This window comes from Macaca thibetana, chromosome 9 (genome assembly GCF_024542745.1).
Source record: "Macaca thibetana thibetana isolate TM-01 chromosome 9, ASM2454274v1, whole genome shotgun sequence".
NCBI lineage: Eukaryota > Metazoa > Chordata > Mammalia > Primates > Cercopithecidae > Macaca > Macaca thibetana.
The window spans coordinates 119,810,228-119,835,783 of record NC_065586.1 but is presented as its reverse complement, the minus strand read 5'-3'; the positions used below and the strand labels follow the sequence as shown (position 1 = coordinate 119,835,783).

General features: G+C 45.8%; 1 protein-coding gene across 2 annotated transcripts in view; it reads left to right on the top strand.

Moving 5' to 3' along the window:
• Positions 1 to 25,556, top strand: part of CPXM2 (carboxypeptidase X, M14 family member 2) — a 145,338-nt gene that overhangs the window by 112,408 nt on the left and 7,374 nt on the right. For both annotated transcript variants that reach the window (XM_050803722.1, XM_050803723.1), the window contains 6 exons: positions 7,095 to 7,218; positions 9,377 to 9,573; positions 10,928 to 11,107; positions 16,292 to 16,589; positions 21,102 to 21,241; positions 23,710 to 23,809. In XM_050803722.1, coding sequence (XP_050659679.1) covers positions 7,095 to 7,218; positions 9,377 to 9,573; positions 10,928 to 11,107; positions 16,292 to 16,589; positions 21,102 to 21,241; positions 23,710 to 23,809 — 1,039 coding nt within the window. The remainder of the gene's footprint in view (positions 1 to 7,094; positions 7,219 to 9,376; positions 9,574 to 10,927; positions 11,108 to 16,291; positions 16,590 to 21,101; positions 21,242 to 23,709; positions 23,810 to 25,556) is intronic.

Here is a 25,556-nt window from a genome sequence, read left to right as displayed (position 1 = left end):
CCCTCGGGAAAAACTTGTTCATTTTTCCTACTATTGAAAGAGACATTTACAACAAACCAAAAAAATGAGAAACAGAAGCAGGAAGCAAGAAGTGAAAATAGAAAATCTTATTGCATTGTACGAGGAAGATAATGAGGGGACATGTGACTCTTTTGTGCAGACAGCACTGACTTGCAAGGCACAGTTCCAGGCAGAGGGGAGCTGCAGGTGGTTGGGTGGAGAAAGGAGGAGGAGAGGAAGGAGAAAGTCCTGACATTGACACTATAAGGCGGAGAAAGGGAATTGTTCCAAGAAAATACGGAGGACCTTCTTAGCGTATGTTGCAATTTATTCTTGCTTAGTTGCTGGTTCATGTGTACGTTGCCTGTCTCCCTCACTTGGGGCAATGAGGGAAGACACCCTGTCATTTTACCATCCAGAGTGTGCACTTGATCAAGGTGTGTATTTGAGGTCCTTACAGTCATGGGGGATGGGAGAGAGAAGGGAGCCATCTGCTTGGCCTTGGTTTGGGAGGCTTTGGTTGCAGAGGGGGTCAGCTGTCATCCAACGTGCGTGGCTGGCACTGCCAGGCAGGGGTGGAGGGAGGGTGCTCTGAGTAGAGAGGACAGCAAGAGTGAAGGCATGAGGTCGGAGCCGACAGGTGTGTTCTGTGACAATTTGAAGGTAGCTGGGAGGAGGCTGGTCCTGAGTGCCAGGAGAGGCTTTTATCCTGACGCGGGGGTCTGTGGAGGTTCTTTAGGTGCACAGAGCTGTCTTTCTGGAAGTTGTATGGAGGGCTGGCCCCTGGGCCTGAAGAAGGTTGAGAAGAGAGGCATTTCTGAGGCAGGCTGCCCAGTGGAGGTCACCTATTGGAGTGAGTTGGGGAGAGAGGGGCCTGGTGTGCTTCTGTGGAGAAAAGGAAGAAGTGATTTTGAGGACAAGGTTAATGACCTTCTTTGGTTTGGTCACAGTGTTGTCAGGTCCCAAACGCCCAGGAAGTACTGGCTGACGGCCCATATGTAGACAATGTGATGTGGATAGAAAAAAGTAACATAGGCAGACATGGGCTGGAAGGCAGCCATCTAATGACATTGATTTCCAGGGCACCTAAGGATGGCTGGGGACATCAGGCTGTGGGGACCATGGCTGACGCACCCACTTGTACCACGCTCAGCCTGACCCTGTGGGGACAGGAAGCCAGGGCAGAGCAGCAAGCCTGCACATTCAGATACACCCAACTCCTTTCCTTCCCTCTTCCCTTCTTCTGGAATTTCTTTTCCATTGGGCAAGGTGCGGTGCCTGTTTCTCAGGCAAATGAGGAAAGATGGCAGAAGAGAACTTTCCTCTTCCCTACTCTCCTCTTTAAAAAACAAACAAACAAAACAAAACAAAACTTGCATTCACTGGATAAACAACATTGTGTCAGCATCAAATGCAAACCAAAAGCCTAAAGACAAATCCTCCACGAACCCACTACTCTAAAAAAAAGGCAGTTTTCATTTTCTCCCCATTTCCATGTGGTGTTTGAACTTCTGTATTCACAGAATTCCTACGGTTTTGATGACAGGATAGTTACATCTTGGCCCTGTGTTTCTCAGCGAATATTGGATCATTAGCCATTTTCCATGCTGTCTTCATAATTGTGATAGTGAGGTTGCAGAATGTTCTGGTGAGTGGATGCATCATACTTTTCTCAGCTTCTTTCCTGCTGTGGAACATTTGGATATCTCCCAATTCATAACTTTTCATGAATACAGACAAAGTATGAAACATGCCACAACAAGTGTCAGTGTGCATAACATTTTACCATCTTTATGAAAAATTTCCCTCCGATATTTTGCCAGAAATTGAGGCTCTTGATTCTCTCTCCTTCAGTAGAGAGTGAAGCAGCAGAACCTGGGATTCAGTAGACACCAGGATGCAAAGTTTATTTCTATCCCAGAGTTGGGAAAACAGAGTCTTGAAGAGACTAAGAGTCTTGCAAACCCTGGTACTTTCTAAGATGATGTTTCTCAACATTCTTTTTCATTACTACCCACCTAGGGAAAGTTTTTAGACTTCTTTTCTTTTCTTAATTATCCTCCCCTCATTATATTAAATATTAAGAAATAGGATTTTGCTAGATAGGGTTGAGCTTTGGGGGAACACAAAGCATCGTAATACCTAAGACTTTTTTAGCCACAATTTTCAGCCCCTTGGGGTGATGTCATCCCTTTTGAGAATACATGCTCTAAGGTCATGGTGAAAATTCTATTCCTTACTCTGACTGAAATCATCAAGACCCAAACATTTACCACAAAGACTCAAACTCCAAAAAACCATCTTTGACCCCTCTCAAGAATAATTGTATTCCCTTACAAGAATTAATTGTGTTTAAACGGGAAACATCATTCCTGGGGATGTTCACGGTTGCCTTGCTGAGAAGAGCAGAGTGGGCCACCACCCAGGTCTTTGATGGTGCTGGTAGCCACTGGAGAGATGCTTCCTGGCATTGCAGAGGGCCACTGTGCAGAGAGAATTGTAGAGTAACTTCACTGAGAAGAAGATTTTTCAAAGGCCCATGGTCTCATGTGGGAAAGATGCTTATGATACCATGGCACAGTGGCATGCACTTTGTTAACCAATACTGTGCCTTCGGTGGGAAAGTGTGGCTGCTATGAAAGTACAGTGATAGTGGGTAGAATATAAGGAGGTGATGCTAATGACTCATGGCCCAAGCATCTCCCCATGCCATAGCTAAATGTGCATCTCAAGGGAAGATGATGCACATCTTCTTCCAGTGTCAAGGTCGTGATCACTAGTACTGACAGCACATTTCTCCTGCAGCTAATTGGAAGGAGGTGGGGTAACAGTGACGGAAGCCAATCTGGGCTGAATGCTTACATTCATTGCCTAGTTCGTGATGAGCCACCTGGCTTTATGTCCATAGAGCTAGTCACTGATCTCAATGTAAGACAGTGAATTGCCTGCCAGATGGGATTTGCTAAGGTCAATGCTGTTGGCTGAGAATGATTGCATCAGCAAGGACTAGTACATGGGGTCTCAAAGGAGATGGCAAGTATGCTATGGCCATCAGAATGGTCACAGTGTGCAGCAAATAAAACAAGCAGCAGGGATGCACTGGTTCTCATTTCTCTACTACACCTTCATGGACAGATAGGGGTGTGGGAAGAGCCCTGAGATGCCAAAGTCCTGGCTTCTCCTGCTCCCAGCTGGGTGACCCAGGGTAAATTATTCGATGGCTTTCTGGGCCTTAGTCTCCAAGTCTGTAGAATGGGAAAAATCTTCTCTGTCTTCTCTACTTTACCCGCCAGTCATGATGATAAGACTTAGAAGAGAAATGGAGCATATTCTTACTGTTCTTGTTAACACAATTGGTGATGTGATTACTGTGTCTTTTATTAAAATGTGATGCTATTCATATGTGGCCCCCTGCTGTCCCTGCAGTGTCTGTCTTCATGGTGATGACTGTAGAAGCTCCATGTCCTTTGCATGTTGCTTCTCCATTTATGATAGGTTTCTGTTGTAGAGTCTTTCTGTTAAGAGTCCTTGTAGCCAGCTTTCTCTCAGCTAAATATTGTGACACAAAGTGAGTTATCATAAAGGGAAGCCTGTTTTAACCCCTGGAGTAGTAAGACAGTTAGACCCTGAATTCCAAGTCAAGGCTGCACCTGTCACCTCTCGTAGGCATGTCATCAAAGCCAAGCTATAGCAGCAGTAAATCTTCCCACTCCTTTAGAAACGCTTCTTGATGCTCATTAAACCACGCTTCCCAGTCATTACAGAATGTTGTGTTATGAAAGGCATATGAAGCACACAGTCATATAACTCCAACGTATCATAAATTTTACATAATACCAATTTTCCAGTTCTAATAGATTTCAACCCACCATAAAATTTGCAACAGATTTGTTTATCTACACTTTACAAGGACATTTTATGGATAATTCAGTTGATCCGATTTTTTGGCAGCTTGCTAGAAAGCATTCAGGTCCACACTGCCCCACTGTGGGCTATGCCCTTCCTCTGTCCTGTTCCAGCTCAGCTTTCAGAAGGCCACGGGCCTCCCTAATGGGCACCTGCCCACCGGCCACCCTGGCCAGGATGGCCTTCCTGTGTGTTTCTGCAGCACCTGGGCTTCCTTCCTGGTCTTTAACACACTGTCATGACAGTGTCCCTGGAGCCCTCTGGCCCCTACTGCATGGTCTGGTGCCTGGCTCAATAAAGAGATGCCCTTTGAATCAGATCTTCTTTCACTTGGGTATTGATAAACAAATTTAGCCTAGCAAATCACAGCTACTTGCAGTGAACTCACAGGTCCTCGTTCAGTGACACGAGGCAAGGCAGCCTCTAGGCAGAGGGTGTCTCTGGCCTTTGACCTTTAGGGTAGCCGTTTCTCCTATGACTTGCAGAGCCCTTGGTACCTCCTTTGGCCCCTGGTCTCATTTTCCCAGACCTCAGCTATCAGTGTGATGAGCTGACTAAAAAGGCAAAATTCAGAAAACAGCATGTATTTATTTCACTTCCTTGCTGAAGCCTGCTTTTCCTACCGTTTAACCCCATGATTCCTGTTGTCATGGTGACCCGGTGCTCTCCTTACTTAGTGGCAATGAACTGGGTCATTGCATGCCTTTTATTGGCTGTGTGCTGCAAGCTCCAGGAGGGAAGAAGCAGTGTGTATTTGCTCAACCCAACAATGTAGATGCTCATTAAATTATGAGAAAAACTTGATATTAAGATATATTTATTTGGTCAGGCATAAAAGATAAAAGGCTGAGTCTGTCTCCACAATGATCTGCAGTGTAGTGAGTGGGCAATAAGAAAACAGGAAATCATAGTTAAAAAGTAATAACCACCACTGAGAGAGGTGAGAACCACAACCAGGGAGGTGAGAACCACAACAAAGGAAGTGATAACCACAACCAGGGGAGTTATAACCATGATGAGGGACCTGATGACCACAATGAGAGAGATAAGACCACAACCAGGGAGGCGATAGCCACAACCAGGGAAGTGATAGCCACAACCAGGAAGGTGATAACCACAACCAGGGAGCTGATAACCACAATGAGAGAGGTGGTGACCACAATAAGAGCAGTATGAACCACAACCAGAGAGATGATAACCACAATCAGGGAAATGATAACCACAACCAGGGGAGTGATGACCACAGCGAGGGAGGTGATGATCACAGGGAAGTGAGAACCACAACAAGGGAGGTGGTGACCACGAACAAGAGAGGTGAGAACCACAACCAGGGAGGTGAGAACCACACCCAGGGGAATGAGGACCACAATGAAGGAGGTGATGACCACAACAAGAGCAATAAGAACCACAGCCAGAGAGGTGATAACCACAACCAGGAGAGTAATTACCACACCGAGGGGAGTGATAACCACAACGAAGGAGGTGATGACCACAACCAGAGAGGTGATGACCACAACCAGAGAGGTGATAACGACAACCAGGGAGGCGATAACCACAACCAGGAAGGTGATAACCACGACCAGGGAGCTGATAACCACAATGAGGGAGTTGGTGACCACAATAAGAGTGATAAGAACCATAACCAGAGAGGTGATAACCACAATCAGGGTAGTGATAACCATGACCAGGGGAGTGATGACCACAAAAAGGAGGTGATGAGCGCAATAAGGGAAGTGATAACCACGACCAGGGAGGTGATGACCACAACCCAGGAGGTGATAACCTCACCCAGGGGAGTGATAACCATGACCAGGAAGGTAACAACCACACCCAGGGAGGTGATAACTACACCCAGGGGAGTGATAACCAGAACAAGGCAGGTGCTGATCACAACCAGAGAGGTGATAACCACAGCCAGGGAGGTGATAACCGCAACCAGGGAGGTGATGACCACAACCAGGGAGGTGAGAACCACAACAGTGAATGTGAGAACCACAACCAGGGTGGTGATAGCTATAGCAATGGAGGTGATAACCACAACCAGGGAAGTGATGACCACAATGAAGAAGGTGATGATCACAACCAGAGAGGTGATAACCACAACCAGGGAGGTGATAGCTATAATCAGGGAAGATGTCACCGTAACCAGAGAGGTGATAATCACAACCAAGTATGTGATAGCCACAACCAGGGAGGTGATAGTCACAACTAAGGAAGGTGTATTACTTCATTCTCATGCTGCTATGGAGAAATACCTGAGACTGGGTAATTTATAAATAAAATAATTTTAATTGACTCAGAGATCTGCATGACTGGGAAGGTCTCAGGAAACTTACAATAATGGCTGAAGGCACCTCTTCACAGGGCAGCAGGAGAGAGAATGAATGCCGAGTGAAGGGGGAAGCCCCTTATGAAACCATCAGATGTGAGAACTCACGATCAGAACAGCATGAGGGAAACCACCCCCATGATTCAATTACCTCCCACCTGGTCCCTTTCATGACATGTGGGGATTATGGGAACTACAATTCAAGATGAGTTTTGGGTGGGAACACAGCCAAACTCTATCAGCAAGTATCTCAGTCCATTCATGCTAAAATACTGTAACCTGAGTAGCTTATAAATAACATAAATCTATTCAGAGTTCTAGAGGTGGGAATGTCCAAGATCAAGGTACTGGCAGATCTAGGGTCTGGTGAGGGCTCACTTTCTGGTTCACAGGGCCATCGATGTGCTGCTTTCTCACATGGCAGATGAGCAAACAAGCTCTTTTGGGCCTCTTTCATAAGGACACTAATCACCTCCTAGAGGGCCCAGCTCTTCCTGCATTGGGGATTAGGTTTCAGCCTATGGATTCTGGGGGACATAAACATTTGGAGGATAACAGGAAGTGATAGCCACAACCAAGGGGTGCGGAAAGTATGGGACGGGGTGGGGGCAATGGCCAGGAGTTTCTTCCTAGGGGGGTGATGGTAGAGCAGGTGCTGGAAGGAAAGTAGGCATTATCTAGGACAGAGGGATATAAGGAGAGTGTTCTGGGTAGAGGCGATAGCAGCTGGGGTGTGCAGAATGTGGATGCACTTGGGAGGCTGTGGAGGAAAGCAAGAGGTTTCCGTCTTCTTGGGAGCTCTGTCCTTTTAGTGCATAGTCATCAATGCTTAGAGTTTTGGATTCACTTTGTTTTTCAGTTGATGAAAGTTGTGAATGAAATGTGTCCCAATATCACCAGAATTTACAACATTGGAAAAAGCCACCAGGGCCTGAAGCTGTATGCTGTGGAGATCTCCGATCACCCTGGGGAGCACGAAGTCGGTGAGAAGGGCCCCTCTGGGATGCTTGGCCCCTTCATCTTTGGTACCCATGTAAACAGTTAGGAGATTGTTTACCCTATGAGAAGATTCATGCCACAGGGCATCAGCTGTCCACACCACTGCTCTCACGTAGACAGATTCTGCACATGTTGGCTCTGTGAACCACTCATCTTATGATATGGACTATAGAATTATTTACACTGGAAATACCCATCTTCTCTCCAAAGGGAGCATATTTCATTCTCTGTCGTCCACTTCTGAGACCAACCACAACAGCCAAAGAAGAAAGTGGCTGAGGTGGGCAGGACAGAACTTCTTCCTCCTTCAGGATTCCCTGATCGTTAATGGCGCATATTAGAGGAGCTTCTCCCGCTTTTTAAAAAAATTCAATTCTGTTTTTAGATATTTCCTGTTTTCAGCCATTTCCCATTCAGTCACTCCCCAGCCTGCACCTCTATAGGTCAGATGGGCTTCTTTGTTTCTCTTTTTGGTAAATCTGGGAGCTCTTTAGAAATCTGCTGATATCTAAGTACAAAGATTTGTCTGATTTACTTGAACATTCATCAAAGTCTCAGGAGTTCCTCTCAGGAGGTTTTTTGTTTTGTTTTGTTTTAGATGGAGTTTTGCTCTTGTTGCCTGCTGGAGTGCAATGGCACAATCTCGGCTCATGGAGCCCTCTGCCTCCTGGGTTCAAGCAATTCTCCTGCCTCAGCCTCCTGAGTAGCTGGGATTACAGGCATGTGCCACCATGCCCAGCTAATTTTTGTATTTTTAGTAGAGACGGGGTTTCTCCATGTTGGTCAGGCTGGTCCTGAACTCCCGACCTCAGGTGATCCGCCTGCCTTGGCCTCCCAAAGTGCTGGGATTACAGGAGTGAGCCACTGCACCTGGCAGGTGTTTATTTCAAATAATAAAAACTTTATCTTCTGGTAAAATCACATTTCCTCAAAAGTAGCAGCTTTGCCAATGAGGGAAGGAAATGTGTTGTCAGCTTGAGCCCAACACTGATAAATGCCAGGCCCTAGTCCTTTCTGGCTGCTGTAACAAAATATCAGAGGTTGGGAAATTTATAAACAACAGAACTTTATTGCTCACAGTTCTGGAGGCTGGGAAGTCCAAAGTCAAAGCATGGGCAGATTCAGTGCCTGGTGAGGGCTGTTCCTCTTAAGACCCCTTCTTGTCTTGCATGGCAGGAGCAGAAGGTCAAAAGTGCCTGGCTAGTTCTCTGGAACCCTTTTATAAGAGGAGTAATCTTTTCATCACTTCTTGAAGGCACCACCTCTTTTACTTATTTTTCCTTTTTTTGAGACGGTCTCATTCCGTCTCCCAGGCTGGAGTACAGTGGCATGATCTTGGCTCATTACAACCTCTGCCTTTTGGGCTCAAGCAATCTTCCCACCTCAGCCTCCTGAGAAGCTGGGACTATAGGTGTGCATCACTATGCCCAGATAATTTTTTTTGTTTGTTTTTTGTAGAGTTAGGGTTTTGCCATGTTGCCCAGACTGGTCTTGAACTCCTGCACTGGAGCCCTCTCCCAAAGTGCCGGGATTATAGGTGTGAGCCGCTGCGCCCGGCCAGCCCCTCCTCTTAATACTCACGTTTGATCTTAAGTTCCAGCATATGAATTTTAGGGGGGCACATACATTAAACCATAGCACCCTAAGATTTAAAAGCTGAGCTTTGAAAGAAAAAATACCTAAAGAAAGCCCACTTTACACTGCGTCACTGCTGATTTGCCCTGATGGACTATTTTCTGCTTATATTCATTTGTCTTTGTTAAACTTAATAGGAAGTTATTTTAAGAAAAATAAATGCCTCCCAAAAGAGAGGCACTGATTGCTATGGCTTGTGCTCAACTTGTAAATGTTAAGCCCTAAGCACTATGCTATTTGATCGGTTCTTGGTAAGTAAGAATGGACATTATTACCCTGTGACAGGTGTCATGTCAGATTTTTCTATACATTTTCTTACATACCTGACTCTCTGGGAATAAGACAGTTGTCCTGATGTCATTTTAGAGGTTTGTTTGAAAGAACAAATAGGGCTAAAATGGTAAGCTTATATCATTCAAGACTTTCCGCCTAACACAACATGACAAGCACTGTTTGGCCCTAAGTGTTTCAACATGAACCTGTGCTTCTCTCTGTCTTTGAGTAAAGGTGAGCCCGAGTTCCACTACATCGCGGGGGCCCACGGCAATGAGGTGCTAGGCCGGGAGCTGCTGCTGCTGCTGGTGCAGTTCCTGTGCCAGGAGTACTTGGCCCGGAATGCGCGCATCGTCCACCTGGTGGAGGAGACGCGGATTCACATCCTCCCCTCCCTCAACCCCGATGGCTACGAGAAGGCCTACGAAGGGGTAATGGCCCTGGCCCATCTCACCCAATAGGATGTGGGCAGTGAGGCCCCAGCTCCAGAGTATGCCCAGCTCCAGGGTTATGCAAAATTCCACCTTACGAGCTTTATTTATTTATTTTTTGAGTCGGAGTCTCCCTCTGTCGCCCAGGCTGGGGTACAGTGTCACGATCTCCACTCACTGCAACCTCTGCCTCCTGGGTTCAAGCGATTCTCCTGCCTCAGCCTCCTGAGTAGCTGGGATTACAGGCGCCTGCCACCACACTCAGCTAATTTTTGTATTTTTAGTAGAGAGGAGGTTGGCCAGGCTGGTCTCAAACTCATGACCTCAGGTAATCCGCCAGCCTTGACCTCCCAAACTGCTGGGATTACAGGTGTAAGCCACCATGCCTGATCACACGAGTTTTATTTTTGAGTGTCTGTGCTGAGGCAGGGAAGCCCACAAGGTTTATGAAAGGTGCAAAGCAGGCACTGAGAAAGTTGGTGGCCTTGAGAGGTGGACGTGCCGACAAACTGGAGGAAGTGAAGATGAACAGCAGTATTGCTATATACATAATGATAATGGAATCCAGTAGTACCACTTTATGTTGGCTAAGCACTTAATCATGGCATGTGTTAGCCTTGATTATTGCCTTTAATCTTCTCATCAGTCTTCTGAGGAAGTTGTTTTATTATTCTGATATATTCTTTATATTTTATGTTCCAATTATGATATAGAACATATTTAGGTTATAGATGTGTATAGAATATGCACATGTACAGAATTATGTATAAAGAGAACATAGAGTATAGTTAGTATTATGTTGTGTATTGACAGTGATATATCACAATACCTGGGAATAAAATGGAAAATTATATTTAAACAATGGTACCTATCAAATACAAGCTTTACAGTATAGAAATGTGGTCGCATTTATTGGTGCAGATATAGTCAGTTAGGAATTTGCATTGCTAAATAGTGAGCCAGAATCATGGGCAGGCAGGGAGAATGCATTACTATGGTGGCCAGTGATACTGCAATGATGAGTTCATTGCTACTCAGAGGTTCACCTGGCCAGTATGGAAGAGAGGAAGGTAGGGGTGGAAGAAGGAACCTAATGCTTTTTAAGCACTTCCATGTGGCAGGGGTGGTTCTCTGAATTCCCTCTTTGGAGTAATTTGACTGAACTATCTACCACCCACCAGATATTAATAGGACGTTTTTCAATATTCTCCTTTAGATGCCATCTTTGGGTCAAAGGGCATCCAGAGGCTTAGAGACCCTCCCCAAGGGGAAGTGGAGACAGATGCATCTTGTATGGTAGAGGGTCCGCATTGAATGCAGCCTGTGCCTTCCTCACACTCTCACTTGTCTCCAGGGCTCGGAGCTGGGAGGCTGGTCCCTGGGACGCTGGACCCACGATGGAATTGACATCAACAACAACTTTCCTGATTTAAACACGCTGCTCTGGGAGGCAGAGGATCAACAGAACGGCCCCAGGAAAGTTCCCAATCACTATATTGCAATCCCTGAGTGGTTTCTGTCGGAAAATGCCACGGTGAGTCAAAATACCCCTCATCTATAAAGCAGCAAAAGGCCAGGCTTAACCCCCATTGGTATTTGCTGAGGATAGGACATTTAAGAAAGAGACAAAACCATTTTTTTTCTTTCATGTTTTCTCCAAAAGCAGATAAGTGTGCTAGATAATAACTACCTTTTAGGTGGATATTTGAGGAGATTCTTCGTAGAGGAGAAATCATTTAATTATATGTCTTAACAAGCACATGGAGGTTCAAAACCAAAACAATCTCCCCTGAATTGCACATGTTTGTTACTACCTTTAATATCTTTCTCACTGTCGGTTATATTACTAAGAAATTATCCTTAGCCCTTACTGATTGCTTAATATATCTTAGTTTTATTTTAGTACATCCCCTTGGGTTTACTACATGTGGTGTTTCTTTGGAAACAAAAATGAAATTAGATGAGAAATATTTCCTCAGATTTCTTAGGTCTTGTTTTACAAAGAGTATGTCGTAGAAGAAATAATTCTCCCGTACCTCTTGTTGTCTTTCCTGGGCATCATAGTTGAGCTCCGTACTCTGATTCTTCGATCGTAAACATTCTTCAAGAGTTCTACCTTTATTGATATATAAGTTAGTGTTGGGTTCAGCCGCAGCCACAGAAAAATCAAAATAGTGCCTTAACAAGGTAAAAGTTTCTTTCTTTCTTCACGTGAAAGTACCCTGGAAGCCAGCCAAGGACCAGCCAAGTAGAAGCCTGGTAATCGTGAGGAACCCAAGATTCATCTCTGTCCCTGTCTCTGCCATGTCAGCATGTGGCACTCATCTTCAAGGTCATAATCCAGGGTGGCAGCTGGTGCTCCAGCTGTCATGTCTCTGAAGGAACAGGAGAGAAAGGGCTTGGGGAAAAGAAAAAGTTCTTCTCTCAGATATTTCAATTTCCTATAAGCGGTTATACATAATGCTTCTGCTTAACTCTCACTGGCCAGAATTCAGTTGCACATGGTATCAGCCACTGCAAGGAAGGCTGGGAAATGCTATATTTTAGACAAGCAAATTGCAAGCTCAAAACGAACAAACAACAAGAAAAGGTTGGACTTCTCCTACTGGGGATTAAAGGGAGCTGGAGAGAGGACAGCAGCTCTCCCTTGGCGTTCCAGCCCCCAGCACAGCACATGTGGGTGCCACTTACTGGAGGAGGAGCAGCAGGGTGGGCTCCTTTAGTGACTGACAGTCCAGGGTCATCCAGGCCCTCAGGAAGTGAGCAGTGGGGTGATGAAGACAGACAGCAGCAATGCCACTTGGTTCAGTTAGGATGCCCAAGGGTGCTGATGTGGGCAGGAGACTAGGGAGGCCCCTGAGTCTTCTGTCTTCTAAATCTGCTCTTATGGTTCCCACATAACCTGTTTTAGTTGTTTTTTGCTCATTTGTTTGTTTTTCCATCTAACATCCTAATGACACTGGGCAAAGTTGACAATTCAAGCTATGTTATACTTTGGGAACACTTAGACCAAAATTGGAATTTGGTTGCCGGCTTTCTTAGCCACTAGGCTGTAAGAGCTAAGCAATCCTTTTAGCACAATTGTGCAGAGTCTCTGGATGTTCAGTCTTTGCTTTTGGACTAGAATTTAGTTATTTGACCTTGTTGTCAAGAACTACAAGGAGAATTACACAATTCTATCATCACCAATAGTTTTCTCAATTGTGGATACACTAGATAGATAAGAAATCAGCAAAGATAAAGATTTGAGTAACAAGGCTAACAGGCTTGACATAAGGGACCTGTAAGAATTCTATAACCAATGACGGCCGGTCGCGGTGGCTCACGCCAGTAATCCCAGCACTTTCGGAGGCCGAAGCCAGCGGATCATGAGGTCAGGAGATCGAGACCATCCTGGCTAACATGGTGAAACCCCGTCTGTACTAAAAATACAAAAAATTAGCCGGGCGTAGTGGCAGGCCCCTGTAGTCCCAATACGTGGGAGGCTGAGGCAGGAGAATGGTGTGAACCCGGGAGGCGGAGTTTGTAGTGAGCCCAGATGGCGCCACCGCACTCCAGCCTGGGTGACAGAGCGAGACTCCATCTCAAAAAAAAAAAAAAAAAAAAAAAATTCTATAACCAATGATTAGAGAATATTCTTCTCAGTAATCCTGTAACATTAAAAAAAAAATTGATGATATACTGGGCTTATAAGGGAAATCTCAACAAATTTCAGAGAATAGGTATCAGACAGACCTTGGTCTCACCACCATACAGTTAAACTAGAAGACTGTAATAAGATTAATGAAAACCTCTTCATGTATTTAGAAAATAAAAAACTTCTAAAGAATAAGTCAAAGAAAAAAATACTGACAACTAATAAATAATTAGAAATGAATAATAATGAAAAGATTACATATGAAAATTTGTGGATTATAGCAAAGTATAGTGCTTTAGGAAAATTTATAACTTTAAGTTATTATATTGCAAAGGAAAGCTGAAAGTTAACTAACTTAAGAAGTTAGCAAATAAATAAATAAATAAGTAACAGAAGAAACCCAAAGAAAGAGAGATTAATTTAAAAACAAGGGCATTGGGAGGCTGAGGCAGGCAGATCACTTGAGGTCAGGAGGTCAAGACTAGCCTGGCCAACATAGTGAAACCCTGTCTCTACTAAAAACACAAAAATTAGCCAGGCGTGGTGGTGCACAACTGTGGTCCCAACTACTTGGGAGGCTGAGGTAGGAGGATCGCTTGAACCTGGGAGGTGGAGGTTGCAGTGAGCTGAGATTATGCCACTGCACTCCACCCTGGGCAACAGAGTGAGACCCTGTCTCAAAAAAAAAAAAAAAAAAAGAAATTAAAATTAATAAATAAAAAGCAAGGGCAAAAATGAATGAAATGATAGAAAACAAAGAAATAATATGAAGCAATTTGTCTATAGAAAGGTATGTTTGATCAAATTTAACAATTATTCACAATAATATCTCATCAAATTTTGAATATAGCTTTTAGTGTGAGGAAGGCTATTTTAGGTGAGATACAAATGGCATTAATCATAAAAGATTAGTAAATTCGACTACATGGAGGTAAGAAAGCCTGTTCCTCAAAAGATTTGAAAAACTGTGACAAGCTAAAAGTTGGGAGGAGTTATTTATAAATTATATAACTGAGAATGTTGAAAATTTAAAAGCTGAAGAATAACAAATAATAAAAATATGAACAATTCAATAGATAAATGGACAAAAGGGTAAGAGAGGAGGAAACAGAATTAATAAAAATGACAAGATGTTCTACCTCACTAGTACTAAGGAAATGCAGATGAGAGAACATTATATGTCCATTGTTTGGCAAAAGTAAAAATCCCCCCAGTGTGGGAGGGAATACGGGACAGATTTCTTGTACATTGTGGATGAGTATACACTGTGGATGAGTATACACTGTGGATGAGTATATATTGTGGATGAGTATACACTGATGTAATGATTTTGGAAAATAATTTGATTACCTTGTAAAGTAGAATATTTTTATATCCTATGCCTCTACAATTTCACTTCTGGTGATATGTGCAAGATAAATTCCAACACATATGTACCAGAAGACAGTAAAAGGAAGTTCAAAGCAACACTCTTCATTATAGCAAAAGATTGAAAATTACCAACGCCCATCATCTAAGAATAGGTATTAATGCATTAAATGGGATCTCCATATTGAAGTGAAAAAAAGCCTGAAAATACCTTTATTCAACAACAGGATGAATATGGGAAACACAAAATTGAGTGGGAGGAAAAAGAAATTGCAGAAGGCAACCAGCAGTATCGTTGCGCCCCTCCACCCCTACCTATTTTTATTTTTAGATCAAAAGCAAGTAAAACCAAACGGTATATTTTCAGGTATACACATATGGGATAAAACAAAAGAGAGAGAATGAGAATCACATCACTTAGGATACAGTGGGTGCCTCTGAGTGGGAGGCAGGAGGGTGGATAGGTAGGATGGTGTAGGCACACAGAACAGAAATTGTTAGTGAGGTCTGCGGTTGGATGGTGGGTTCATAGGTGTTTTCCATGTTGAAATAAATAACAGAAGGGAATCCCAGCACTTTGGGAGGCTGAGGCGGGCGGATCATGAGGTCAGGAGATCGAGACCATCCTGGCCAACATGGTGAAAACCCATCTCTACTGAAATACAAAATATTAGCCAGGCGTGGTAGTGTGCGCCTGTAGTCCCAGCTAGTCAGGAGGCTGAGGCAGGGGAATCGCTTGAACCCGGGAGGCGGAGGTTGCAGTGAGCCGAGATTGCGCCACTGCACTCCAGCCTGGCAACAGAGCAAGACTCTGTCTCAAATAAATAAATAAATAAATAAATAAAACCAGAAGGTGACCAAGCACAGACCAGCAGTGATACTGTATAATGAACTAAGCTCTCTCATTGGTCCAATCCAGGGCCCCTGAGGTGTTTAAACAAAACAACAAAACTTAATGAATCCCAAGTCCATCTCATCCCTTACTCAGTTTTCTATACATCATGGTGAGATGATTTCCGATGTCTGTTATCATTGTCAATTTGATCTTACTGAGATTATCTTCACAGAGATTAGCAATTTATGATAAATACTTGTTTCACTGATCAATGTTTGACCATATCAAACTTTCAAATTTTAGCTTTTGACATGGTTTTCTTTTTTACTTAAACGTTATTGTTAAACGATGTCAAGCATACGGAATTAGGGAGGAAGTTGCCCAGGATCGCCATGGACCCATCTCAGCTCTGACACTTACCGATTCCTGTTTCGTCCACACCTTCACTCACTTTCTCCTCCTCCCCCAGGTTACTGAAACTAAACCGAGGCATCATAGCCTTTCCTTTGTAAAGATTTCAGTAGATATCTCTAAAAAATAAAGGCACTCTTTTTACAACCATAAGGCGTTACCATTATTATATTAAAATAAAGTATTTCTTAATATAGTCAAGTATCTGGTCAGGGCTCACATTTCCCCTGTTATTCCCCCCTCCCCAAGGTTGTTTAAATCAAGATCCAAACAAAGCCCATTCATTTGATTGGTTTATGAGTCTTTCTAAGTCTCTTTCACATTTTCCCAGAATTGATTTTGAAATTCTAAACTTTACTGAGATTATTCCATAAAAGCACTGCTTTTTTGACTACGTCCCTGTTTGACAGCTGGGGAGAGAAAGCGGCTTCCTGCTCATTTTACTTGTCCATTTGGGATGTTCACAGGTGGCCGCCGAGACCAGAGCAGTCATAGCCTGGATGGAAAAAATCCCTTTTGTGCTGGGCGGCAACCTGCAGGGTGGCGAGCTGGTGGTGGCATACCCCTACGATCTGGTGCGGTCCCCCTGGAAGACACAGGAACACACCCCCACCCCCGACGACCACGTGTTCCGCTGGCTGGCCTACTCCTATGCCTCCACGCACCGCCTCATGACAGACGCCCGGAGGAGGGTGTGCCACACGGAGGAGTTCCAGAAGGAGGAGGGCACTGTCAATGGGGCCTCCTGGCACACTGTTGCTGGAAGTAAGCCTCCCTCTGGGGGAGAGTGGGCTGCAGGCGCAGGAGGACGCTGCAGGGGTCTCCTCCTGACCCTCCCGGTATCACTACTGTCCCGTTGTCACTAAGTGGTGGCTGCCATGGTGGAGCACTTAGGACCTGCCAGCACTTTCCTAAGCACAGCACTCAGGCTCTCCTTCCATCCTGGCCCCAGTCTCACTTTCCAGTGTACAAAGGAGGTAACGGGCTGGAGACCCAAAGGGATCTGCTCGAGTAAGAAAGGCACAGGGCTGGGGTCTCTGACTCCGTGGCCTGTGCTTAGCCTCCAAGCTATTCAGATTTGACAGGGTCAGAGATGGGTAAAATTGGAGTTAATGGCAATAGTGGACAAAACAAAAACAAAGACAAAAAAAAAAAAAAACCCAACCTAGTGAAGGGGTGGAGAGCATGCTGGTGCTGGTGCTGGTGCTGGTGCTGGCGCTGGCGCTGGAGCCTGAGTTTTTCTTATCTTATCTGTACGAGCTCTTCTGTTCTTGGGTGATGTCCTGTGCTGTAAACCCACAGAGGAGGCCAGGCATCCATCCCAAGCTCAACTGTGAAGGGACTGTGAGCTGCAGGCTGAACCTGTGGTGAGGACGGTTCCATTCATACCTGCTGTCCTCCAGCGGCCAGCGGGCCAGCCCGTCACACTCATACCCACAGCCTGCGGTCAACACTGACTGTGTGCTGCATGGGGAATACAAAGTATTGCTCCTGGCATCCACTCAGCACTGCAGAGGCTCCCAGGAGAGACTTCAGAAATTCCCTCACAGCAGCCAGAGGGCCCCGTGGTCCACACGTCAGGACAAGCACTTGGTTTCCTGTCTCAGGGCTGTTCCCTAAACCAGGAGGGATGAGGATGTCCCATTTCCAAAGTCCCTCTGCATGGACTGCAGGACCCCGGGCATAACGCTTCTTCCTTCCTTCGCTTTGTGAGGGTTGGTCAAGCCAATGATGAATTTGCAAACTATTTTCACGTCAGACTGGGGGTTCAAATCCCACTCTGTTACTTAGTTGCTGTGTGATGCAGGGCCAGTTACTTAACCTCTCTGAACCCTTGCACTTTTTCATTTGTAAAAATGGTCATGAGGAAGAGGAGGAGGAGGACGGTGGTAGTAATACCAGCTCCCTCCAGGAAGCTGTGAGGATTATGCAGGTGGAAGATGTGGATGTGCTTGACGTGTGGCTCACAGAAATAGTCGCAATAAGTTCCCGTCCCCTGCGGACTCCCCTCTGCAGTAACACGCTGCTGTGAAACCTCATATAAGCACATCCTTATTGTCGGTTTCACTGTACTGATAAGCATTAATATCGTTTGACTTTGTTAGAAACTCAGCCTTTACCTACTTTTCAAGTATGTTCCCACCTTTGGGAAAAGAAAAACAAAGTAGAAATACTTGTTTCCCTGGGCATTTTAAAACATGTGCAGAAAGCTTGACGTTTTGCCTTTTACAGACCAAGTGGAGGCATTTTATCTGAATCCATCATGGTTTTACCTTGTATGAAATTTTAAAAAAAATGCAAATCTCTATCTATCAAGAAAAATTCCTAATGGCAAAAAGCATTCTTGCTTTTCAAGTTTTTAGCCCTAAAAACCCACCTACAAAAAGCTTTAAGTAAAATACCTGTTTATTTTTTATGGCTGCTGTGACTAACTTGGGCATGGGCACACCCGGATTCCCCAGTATTGGTCACTCGTAACATTTTGCGAAGTTGGCTGCCACACAATCACATAGGTAGCGTTTGATTTTTTTTCTATCAATTATATTTTCCATTATTTCTGGGACTTTGCAGCAGAGCCATGTGGTAGCTTGAGCCTTTTTAATCATTCATCTTCCTGACAGTGTGATGAAGTCTGCAGATTCATTGCTTTGTAGATTAATGAAATGTGACTTGTAATTTCCTTTCCTCCCCCTCCCTCTCCTCTCCACCTTTTTGTTCCGTTTTTCTTCTTACTCATTAGCTGTGCCCTGCCAGGCACTAGTTAATGGGGAGTGGCCCAGTCGAGAGCAAGGGTCAATACACTTTGAAATGTACATTGTTTGGAGTATGTGTGCTTTCACTCCAGACTCCTTTGAGCCTCTCTGTTCCTGCAACCCTGCACCTTCTCCTCTACAGTGAAGGAAGGCGTTGTGGTCGCATCAGATGCACAGAGCTGTAAGGAATGTGGCTGTGCCTTCCCTGCTGAAGCTGGTGACAAGAGAAGGATGCCAGTTAGGGAGAGAACGCAAAGGAATATCTCACCACCCCAGCTAGGACCGAAGGCTTGTGAAGAACTATCTGGGGCACATCGTGGCGCCTTGTTCACACACTTCAGACAGGAAGTAGCATTTTGCTTTCGAAGCCCGTCTCTGGCCATGTGTTCTCAGCAAGGTGATACACTCTGGAAGGCTGGCGGGCGGCAGCAGGACAGCAAGGCCCAGGCTTCTCCACTTCCCTCTGGTTTCTCATTTTGCCAGTTCTTCTAAAACTTCCTGTGCTCTGAAGACACATATTGCAAAATGGCAGGCTCACTCCAGAACGCTTAAATATCGCATTTATTTCGGTGCTAACGAGGACTACAAGGGTGGAAGTGACCATCGTTTTCTCTGCAGACAGGTGTTCAGCCCTCCCGGAAAGCTGAAACCTGTGCTCACTGGTGGCCTCTTGTCCCCTGGCCTTCTTGCACTGTCTATAATTCCATACTGCGGGTTTGACCCAAGGAATTTTGACCAGTCTCCTTCAATGAGACGGGGGCCCATGTGAAGGATTTTCCATTGACTTGGCTCTGTCCCACCCTTTTTATTCCACTGCTCTCACTGCAAACACGCTCAGTGTTTCATCACAGGCTTAATCAGAGGCCCATTGCTGATGACATGTGAATGGTTCGAACCTGGCATTGGGTAGAGTGGCTGTATACTTAACGCCATTTTGCCTCTGACTTCAGTTACCAGGCAGCAGATTGATAGAGTTGCTCTTGACACCCCAAAGCCACGGTTTTGATACTGAGCATTGCAGGAGAGGGTTCCTTCTGGTGCACTGAGTGAGAATGAAGAAAATTTGTCCAAGGCACACAGCACTCCTGCTTTCTGTGACCCTGACCCTAGAGCCCAGGGAGGGTGGTCAGAGGGGCCTTCTACTGGGTGAGTCGCGCAGAGCACAGCTTGCTAATCATCATCCTGTTCAAAAACAAAAATGTTGGGAAGGAAGCCACTGGTACTTCAAGCCATCAAACACTCATCTATTTATTTCACAAATGTTGGCTAGTATAGTGGGTGGAGTGGTGGCCTCCCCAGAAGATAATGTCTGCTTTCTAAAACCCCACACCTGGGAATGTTAGCTTATTTGGAAAACGAGTCTTGGCAGGTATCATTATATTCAGGGTCTCCAGATGGGGTCACCCTGTGTTACCTGGAAGCAAGACAGAAGAAGAGGAGAAGCCCATATGAAGACAGAGGCAGAGAGCTTAGTGATGCGGCCTCAAGACAAAGAATGCCGGGGGCCCCCATAAGCTGCAAGAGGCAAGGAAGCCTCCTCCCCTAGAGGAGGTTCCCCCTCCCAGAGGCTTTGGAGGGACCACAGACACCTTGGTTTCAGACTTCTGGCCTCTGAGACTGTGAGAGAATAAATTTCTGTTGCTTTAAGCCAACCATTTGGTGGTAATTTACACTGTAACAGCAGCCCTAGATAATGAGTCCAGACACCCACTACACATCAGGCTGGGGCTTCCTGTCCTGCTGTCGTCATGCCAGGAGGCAGAAGGCTTGTCTGCTTTCAGGTGTACTGGGGGAGTGGGTTTGCCTACAAGTCCCCAAGCAGTGATGCTCTATTCGGAGCTGTAGGCAAGGGCATGCAGACCTGGGCCCAAACCCTGACTCTGACCCTTTCCAGACACATACGTGGTCCTGGGTACGATTCTTTCCCTTCTCAACCTCAATTTTCCTATTTGTAAAATTGTGCTGTGTTGCCTACCTCTGCTGGGTTTGGGATGAAAATTAAGTCACCTAATGGCTGCAGAGTGCTTAGGACAGATCCTGGCTTATAGGAGGCACTCGGCAAACAGTGGCAAGGATCGCAATTTTTGGAATCAAAATAGAAGACTGTCATAGAGCTATAGCTGAGACAGCATAACTGTAGAGAGAAACTTAATCAAACACTTAAAACCTGTAGTGTTCATGAATGATAGCTTTACTCCAAAAATGGAGCGTTAAACTTTTTTACTTTAATAAAGTATTTTATCTAAATAGCATTATTTCAGTTCTTTTGGCTTTTTTGTCAAAGCCACACTTCCATGTGTCCGTCCTCACCACACACCATTGCGGATGCATCTTCTCTCCAGAATCTCTAACTCACACACATTTGCTCTAATGCAAATTTTTGTCTGTAGTAGATACTTGATACCTCCCTGTTTAAACAAGGCCTTCCGAATGTTCTTAAACATTTCTGCTTCCCCCTGTGTCCCATTCCCCAGTGCCATTTTGAGTATTGTTCAGTTACACTGTTGTCCCATTGGCTTGGCAGGTCTGAACGATTTCAGCTACCTTCATACAAACTGCTTCGAACTGTCCATCTACGTCGGCTGTGATAAATACCCACATGAGAGTCAACTGCCCGAAGAGTGGGAGAATAACCGGGAATCTCTGATCGTGTTCATGGAGCAGGTATATTGAGGGCATGTGGCTGGGATGAGGGGGACTAGCTGGGGGATGAGGCTGCCAGGTGGCTGAAAGTATGGGATGGAATTAGAGCTTCAGACCTTGGCCATCGTACTGGGCCATCTTAGTGCTTTGAGGAGCAACTCTGTGTTGACACTTGAGCAGGCCCCAGGGAAGAGAGCTCTAAACCAATGGTCATTGTGCCCACTGGCCTGGAGCAATGGGACTGGTTCCTGGGCTCTCTGATGCTGCTCTGCAGGGAACAGGTGCTACGTGTTTGAGCCAACGTGCCCAGGCCCCTTGTCTCAGTCTGCTCTGGCTGCCATCACAAAACACCACAGACCAGGTGGCTTACAAGGCAGACTTGCAGCTCTGGAGGCCAGAAGTCCGAGACGAAGCTGCCCACAGGGTCGGTGTCCTTGGAGCCTTGTCTCCTCGGCTACCATCTTGCCACCTCTTCACATGGTGGTTATCCTTCTGTGCATGTGCCTCTGTGTATGAGTCCAAATTTCCTCTTCTTAGGAGGACGCCACCTTAACAGCCTCATTTTCACTTAATTACCTCTTTAAAGGCTCCATCTCTAAATAGTCACATTCTGAGATACTGGGGTTGGAGCTTCAACATATGAATTTGGGGGCTGGGGTGGGGTGGGGACACAGTTGAGTCCCTAACACCCTCCCAGGCCTTCAGAGTCACTGTTGCAGGTGGCAGGGGTGAATGACCTGGGAGCAGCTTTAACAAGTACCGCTGGGCTCTGCTACCCAGCTGGGGAGGGGCTGCTGCTGCCTCCTCTGAGAACCTTGGACACCTCCCTGCCGTAGGCTGTCAAGGACACATCCATCTTGCAGCATTAGTGAATTCACCAGTTCTAGTTCTGCAACTAACCAAACAGTATCCAGGCCCCACTAAGGAACAGACTAACTGGAAAGCAATGGATTAAACAGAAACAAGTGTCAAGCCTCAGGGCTCCTGCTTTTTCTAAGTGTTAATTCTGACTCCACCTTAACCTCCATCCATTTGGAAGTAAGACCCTGAGGCTGGACACAAGGTTCCCCCTCCATGGGTTGTGCTCAGCAGTCAGAAGGCACATTCAGCCAATGGCTTTGGCTGGCACTTTTGGCTGCACTTCTGCACAGGGGGCAGAGGTTGGCACCAGGATTTAGCATCTGACTCTGTCCCATGATGGTCTTGGGAGACTCAGCCCCCAGTGAGCTTCCCTGGCACAGAAGGGTGTGAGTCCATTTTTCCTTCTAAGGGGAACCTCTCACCCAAGGAATTCCTGTTCCCAGCCTGGAATTTTGTAAGAGAAGGCTCTTTTTCCTTTGCATCCCTGTAAAGAGAAGGACTTGACTGTAACAACCTAATCAGTCTTAAGTAATGATGCCATTTAGCCAAAAGGCCTCCTGTGGATAAAATGCCTAGTCCTCGTAATATGCATAAAGTCATTGGTAATGACGGAATGTCACCTTGGATTGGCACATCGTTCTACAAGTGGGGAAACTGAGGCATAAGGTTCAAGTGCATCGCATGACACAATTAAGTCTTTGGAAGGGTCTATGCCTGGAGTTGTCATCTGTAGGAAGGTTTCTTTGAGTTGTTTGTTTTCCCTCTGACTTTTAAGTCAGCAAGTCCCAAAAAGTCAAAATAAATATGCCTATAAAAATTAAATTTCAGTTTTTAGTAAATGTGTTTCTGTGAACTGTCTCAGATCCTAATACTTTTTAAGCCTCTGGGCATTTTAATGGAAGACTTTCTGGTGCAAGAACCCAAAAGAAATGCAGAAGTTTACATTCCAAATCCATACAGAGCCAGGCAAGCCTATAACCTGAGGACTCCTGTTTTTCTAAGAGATAATTTAATTGGTGTTTTTCTCTTCTTTTCTCCTTTCTCCTTTCCCCTGCTTCCCACTTAGCCTTTTTTGAAATGCAAAATAACCTGTCACTTCCCCCTCAGCAGACATTCCCTGCAGGGCAAGCTCATCTGTGCTCCAAGGCAGAACGCCCACCTCCAGGGGCTGGCCTTGGAGGGCATGCTGAAAGCATGCCCGCTGGCCACTTTTACAACTTATTTCTGCCCAGGAAGGTGCCAACTCAACTGTCTGGTAGATAAGACACCAGGCTAGCAGGGTCTAGATAAGACACCTGCCCTTGCTCACTAGCTCCCTCCCCTCATAAAAGTATCAGCTTTTTGCTCCAAAGGAGAAGTGGCACATTTTAAAGCAGGATGGTTCCCTAATGCTAGCTTCAGAAATAAGTTCACTTTTCTTACACCAAGACCTCGCCCTTGTTAATTGAACCCGACAATGCAGTGAGCAATGAACCTGCTTTTCGGTTCCATGCCCCTGAGCAAGACGTGGTGCTGTGTGAGTTCTTGGTGGGAACCGGCTGATGGCGGGTTGACAGCCCCCTCCATTGTGCCGGTTGTGTCCAGAGCTGGTCGGTGGCCTCACCCTGTGTCTCATGTTTGCTGAGCAGGTTCATCGTGGCATTAAAGGCTTGGTGAGAGATTCACATGGAAAAGGAATCCCAAATGCCATTATCTCCGTAGAAGGCGTAAACCATGACATCCGAACAGGTAACTGCAAATGTGTACCAACTGTCTCGTGGTAAGAAATACCCATTTTTTTTAGGTGTTTTACTTGGGTTACAATCATGAAATGACTGCTGGAAACGTCTTACTCAGAGCCGAATTACAGTCTCCTTCCTCTAAATTTCCCACTTTTCAAGAGACCCTTGAAAGGGAGGTTTTCAACCTGTGCTTCCTGGTTGCTCTCTGTCCCTTGCACAGGATGGTCATGCAGCAGCCAGCTGACCTCCAGGTGCAGTGGAAGTTTCTAAGGAGTTGAGGAAGCAGCTCTGTCTCTATGGAGTTGTTGCATCTGCAGGCATCTTAGCTCTCAGACCAGGTGGAATGTGGCCTGTGTCCTTAAGCCCAGGGGGGCCAGGGAGGGAGGGAGGGAAGGAGCCAGGCTGCTCGGGAGAGGGAGAAGCCATAAACTGGGTGACTTATGGAGGAGTGGAGAGTTTGAAGGGACCAGCAGCAAGATGACAGCTGGAGGGGTGGGTTGGGACTGGCCTTACATGCCCCTCCAGAGAGGATGCAACTTTTCCATTAAAGCACAGGAAATCACTGAGCGTGATGTCTTAGGAAGACTCAGGTGTCTGTAATGTGAAGGGTAGGATAAGAATAACAGTAATAATAAACGAGGGCATCTCCTATATGCCACTCTGTTAATAGCTTTCTTGTATTAACTCTGTCATTTAACTGCATCATTCCTCACATAAATTGTATCTTTCTTGATGCTGTCATTAGATGAGATGTATCAGGGAGACCCAGCTCCCACTCACTGGAAGGGATGAGTGTCTGATGGTGTTAACTAGTCAGGGTTAGCACACGTGATTCCCTTTTGAATGCAGGGTAGAAAATTCTAGGAACTTGGATAATCTGAGGGTCAGAGAATGATCTCTAAAAGGCAGTGCTCACATCTTATTCCAACTCTCTTTGCTATGGAAGAAAAGAAATTGTAAGACCCAGGGTTTTATAAACCAAATTTGGTTTCCAGTTCCTAAAACGCCAAAACAATCTCCCATTTTAAAATGCACTTATGAAGCGGCCACACCACGTCAGGACAGCAGAAGGCTGCCCCTGGATCACTCAGCAACAGCAGGAATAAGGAGCTGTTCCCCACACGATCTGTTCTCAAAGAACGCTCACACACGCTTTCTCTCAGTTGTTTTCACTTTATCCCTCTGAGGGAGACAGGCCATTTGTTCCCACTCATTCAGGTGAAAAACAGCAGCTTAAGGAGGGCAGTGACCCACTGATGGTTAAGGGGTTAGAAGAGTTTGGCTTCAGGTCTCCGACCCCCAGGTGGGCTGGAAGATGCCCTGCAGGTGCCCTTCAGGGTCCCAGAGGACTCTGCCCTGTTCTTTGCTGGTTAGAAAGTGATATGAAAACAAAGGTGCTTAACAAGTCCAGGTTTTTCTTTTGTGCCACAGGGCCGTCATGACCTGGGATGCCCCACTTAAAACTGAAAATGCTGTGTCCCACTCCCCACCCCTGTCCAAGGCAAACAGGGCCATGATCTGACTTCCCACTGCTCCTCGTGGACTGACAGCCACACAGGGGGTCATCACTGTGGCACCTCTGTCCACCTGAACCTTCTTCCCTGGGAGGTCCCTGGGTTCCTGCCTCCTGCCTTTCAGGTCTTTGCTCAGATGGCACCATCTCACTGCAGCCAACCCTGACCCCTGTGAGCATGGCACACCTCCCTGCTGCCCTGTTGGTCCCTCTTACCTGCCCCGACTTTGTCCCTTCCCCG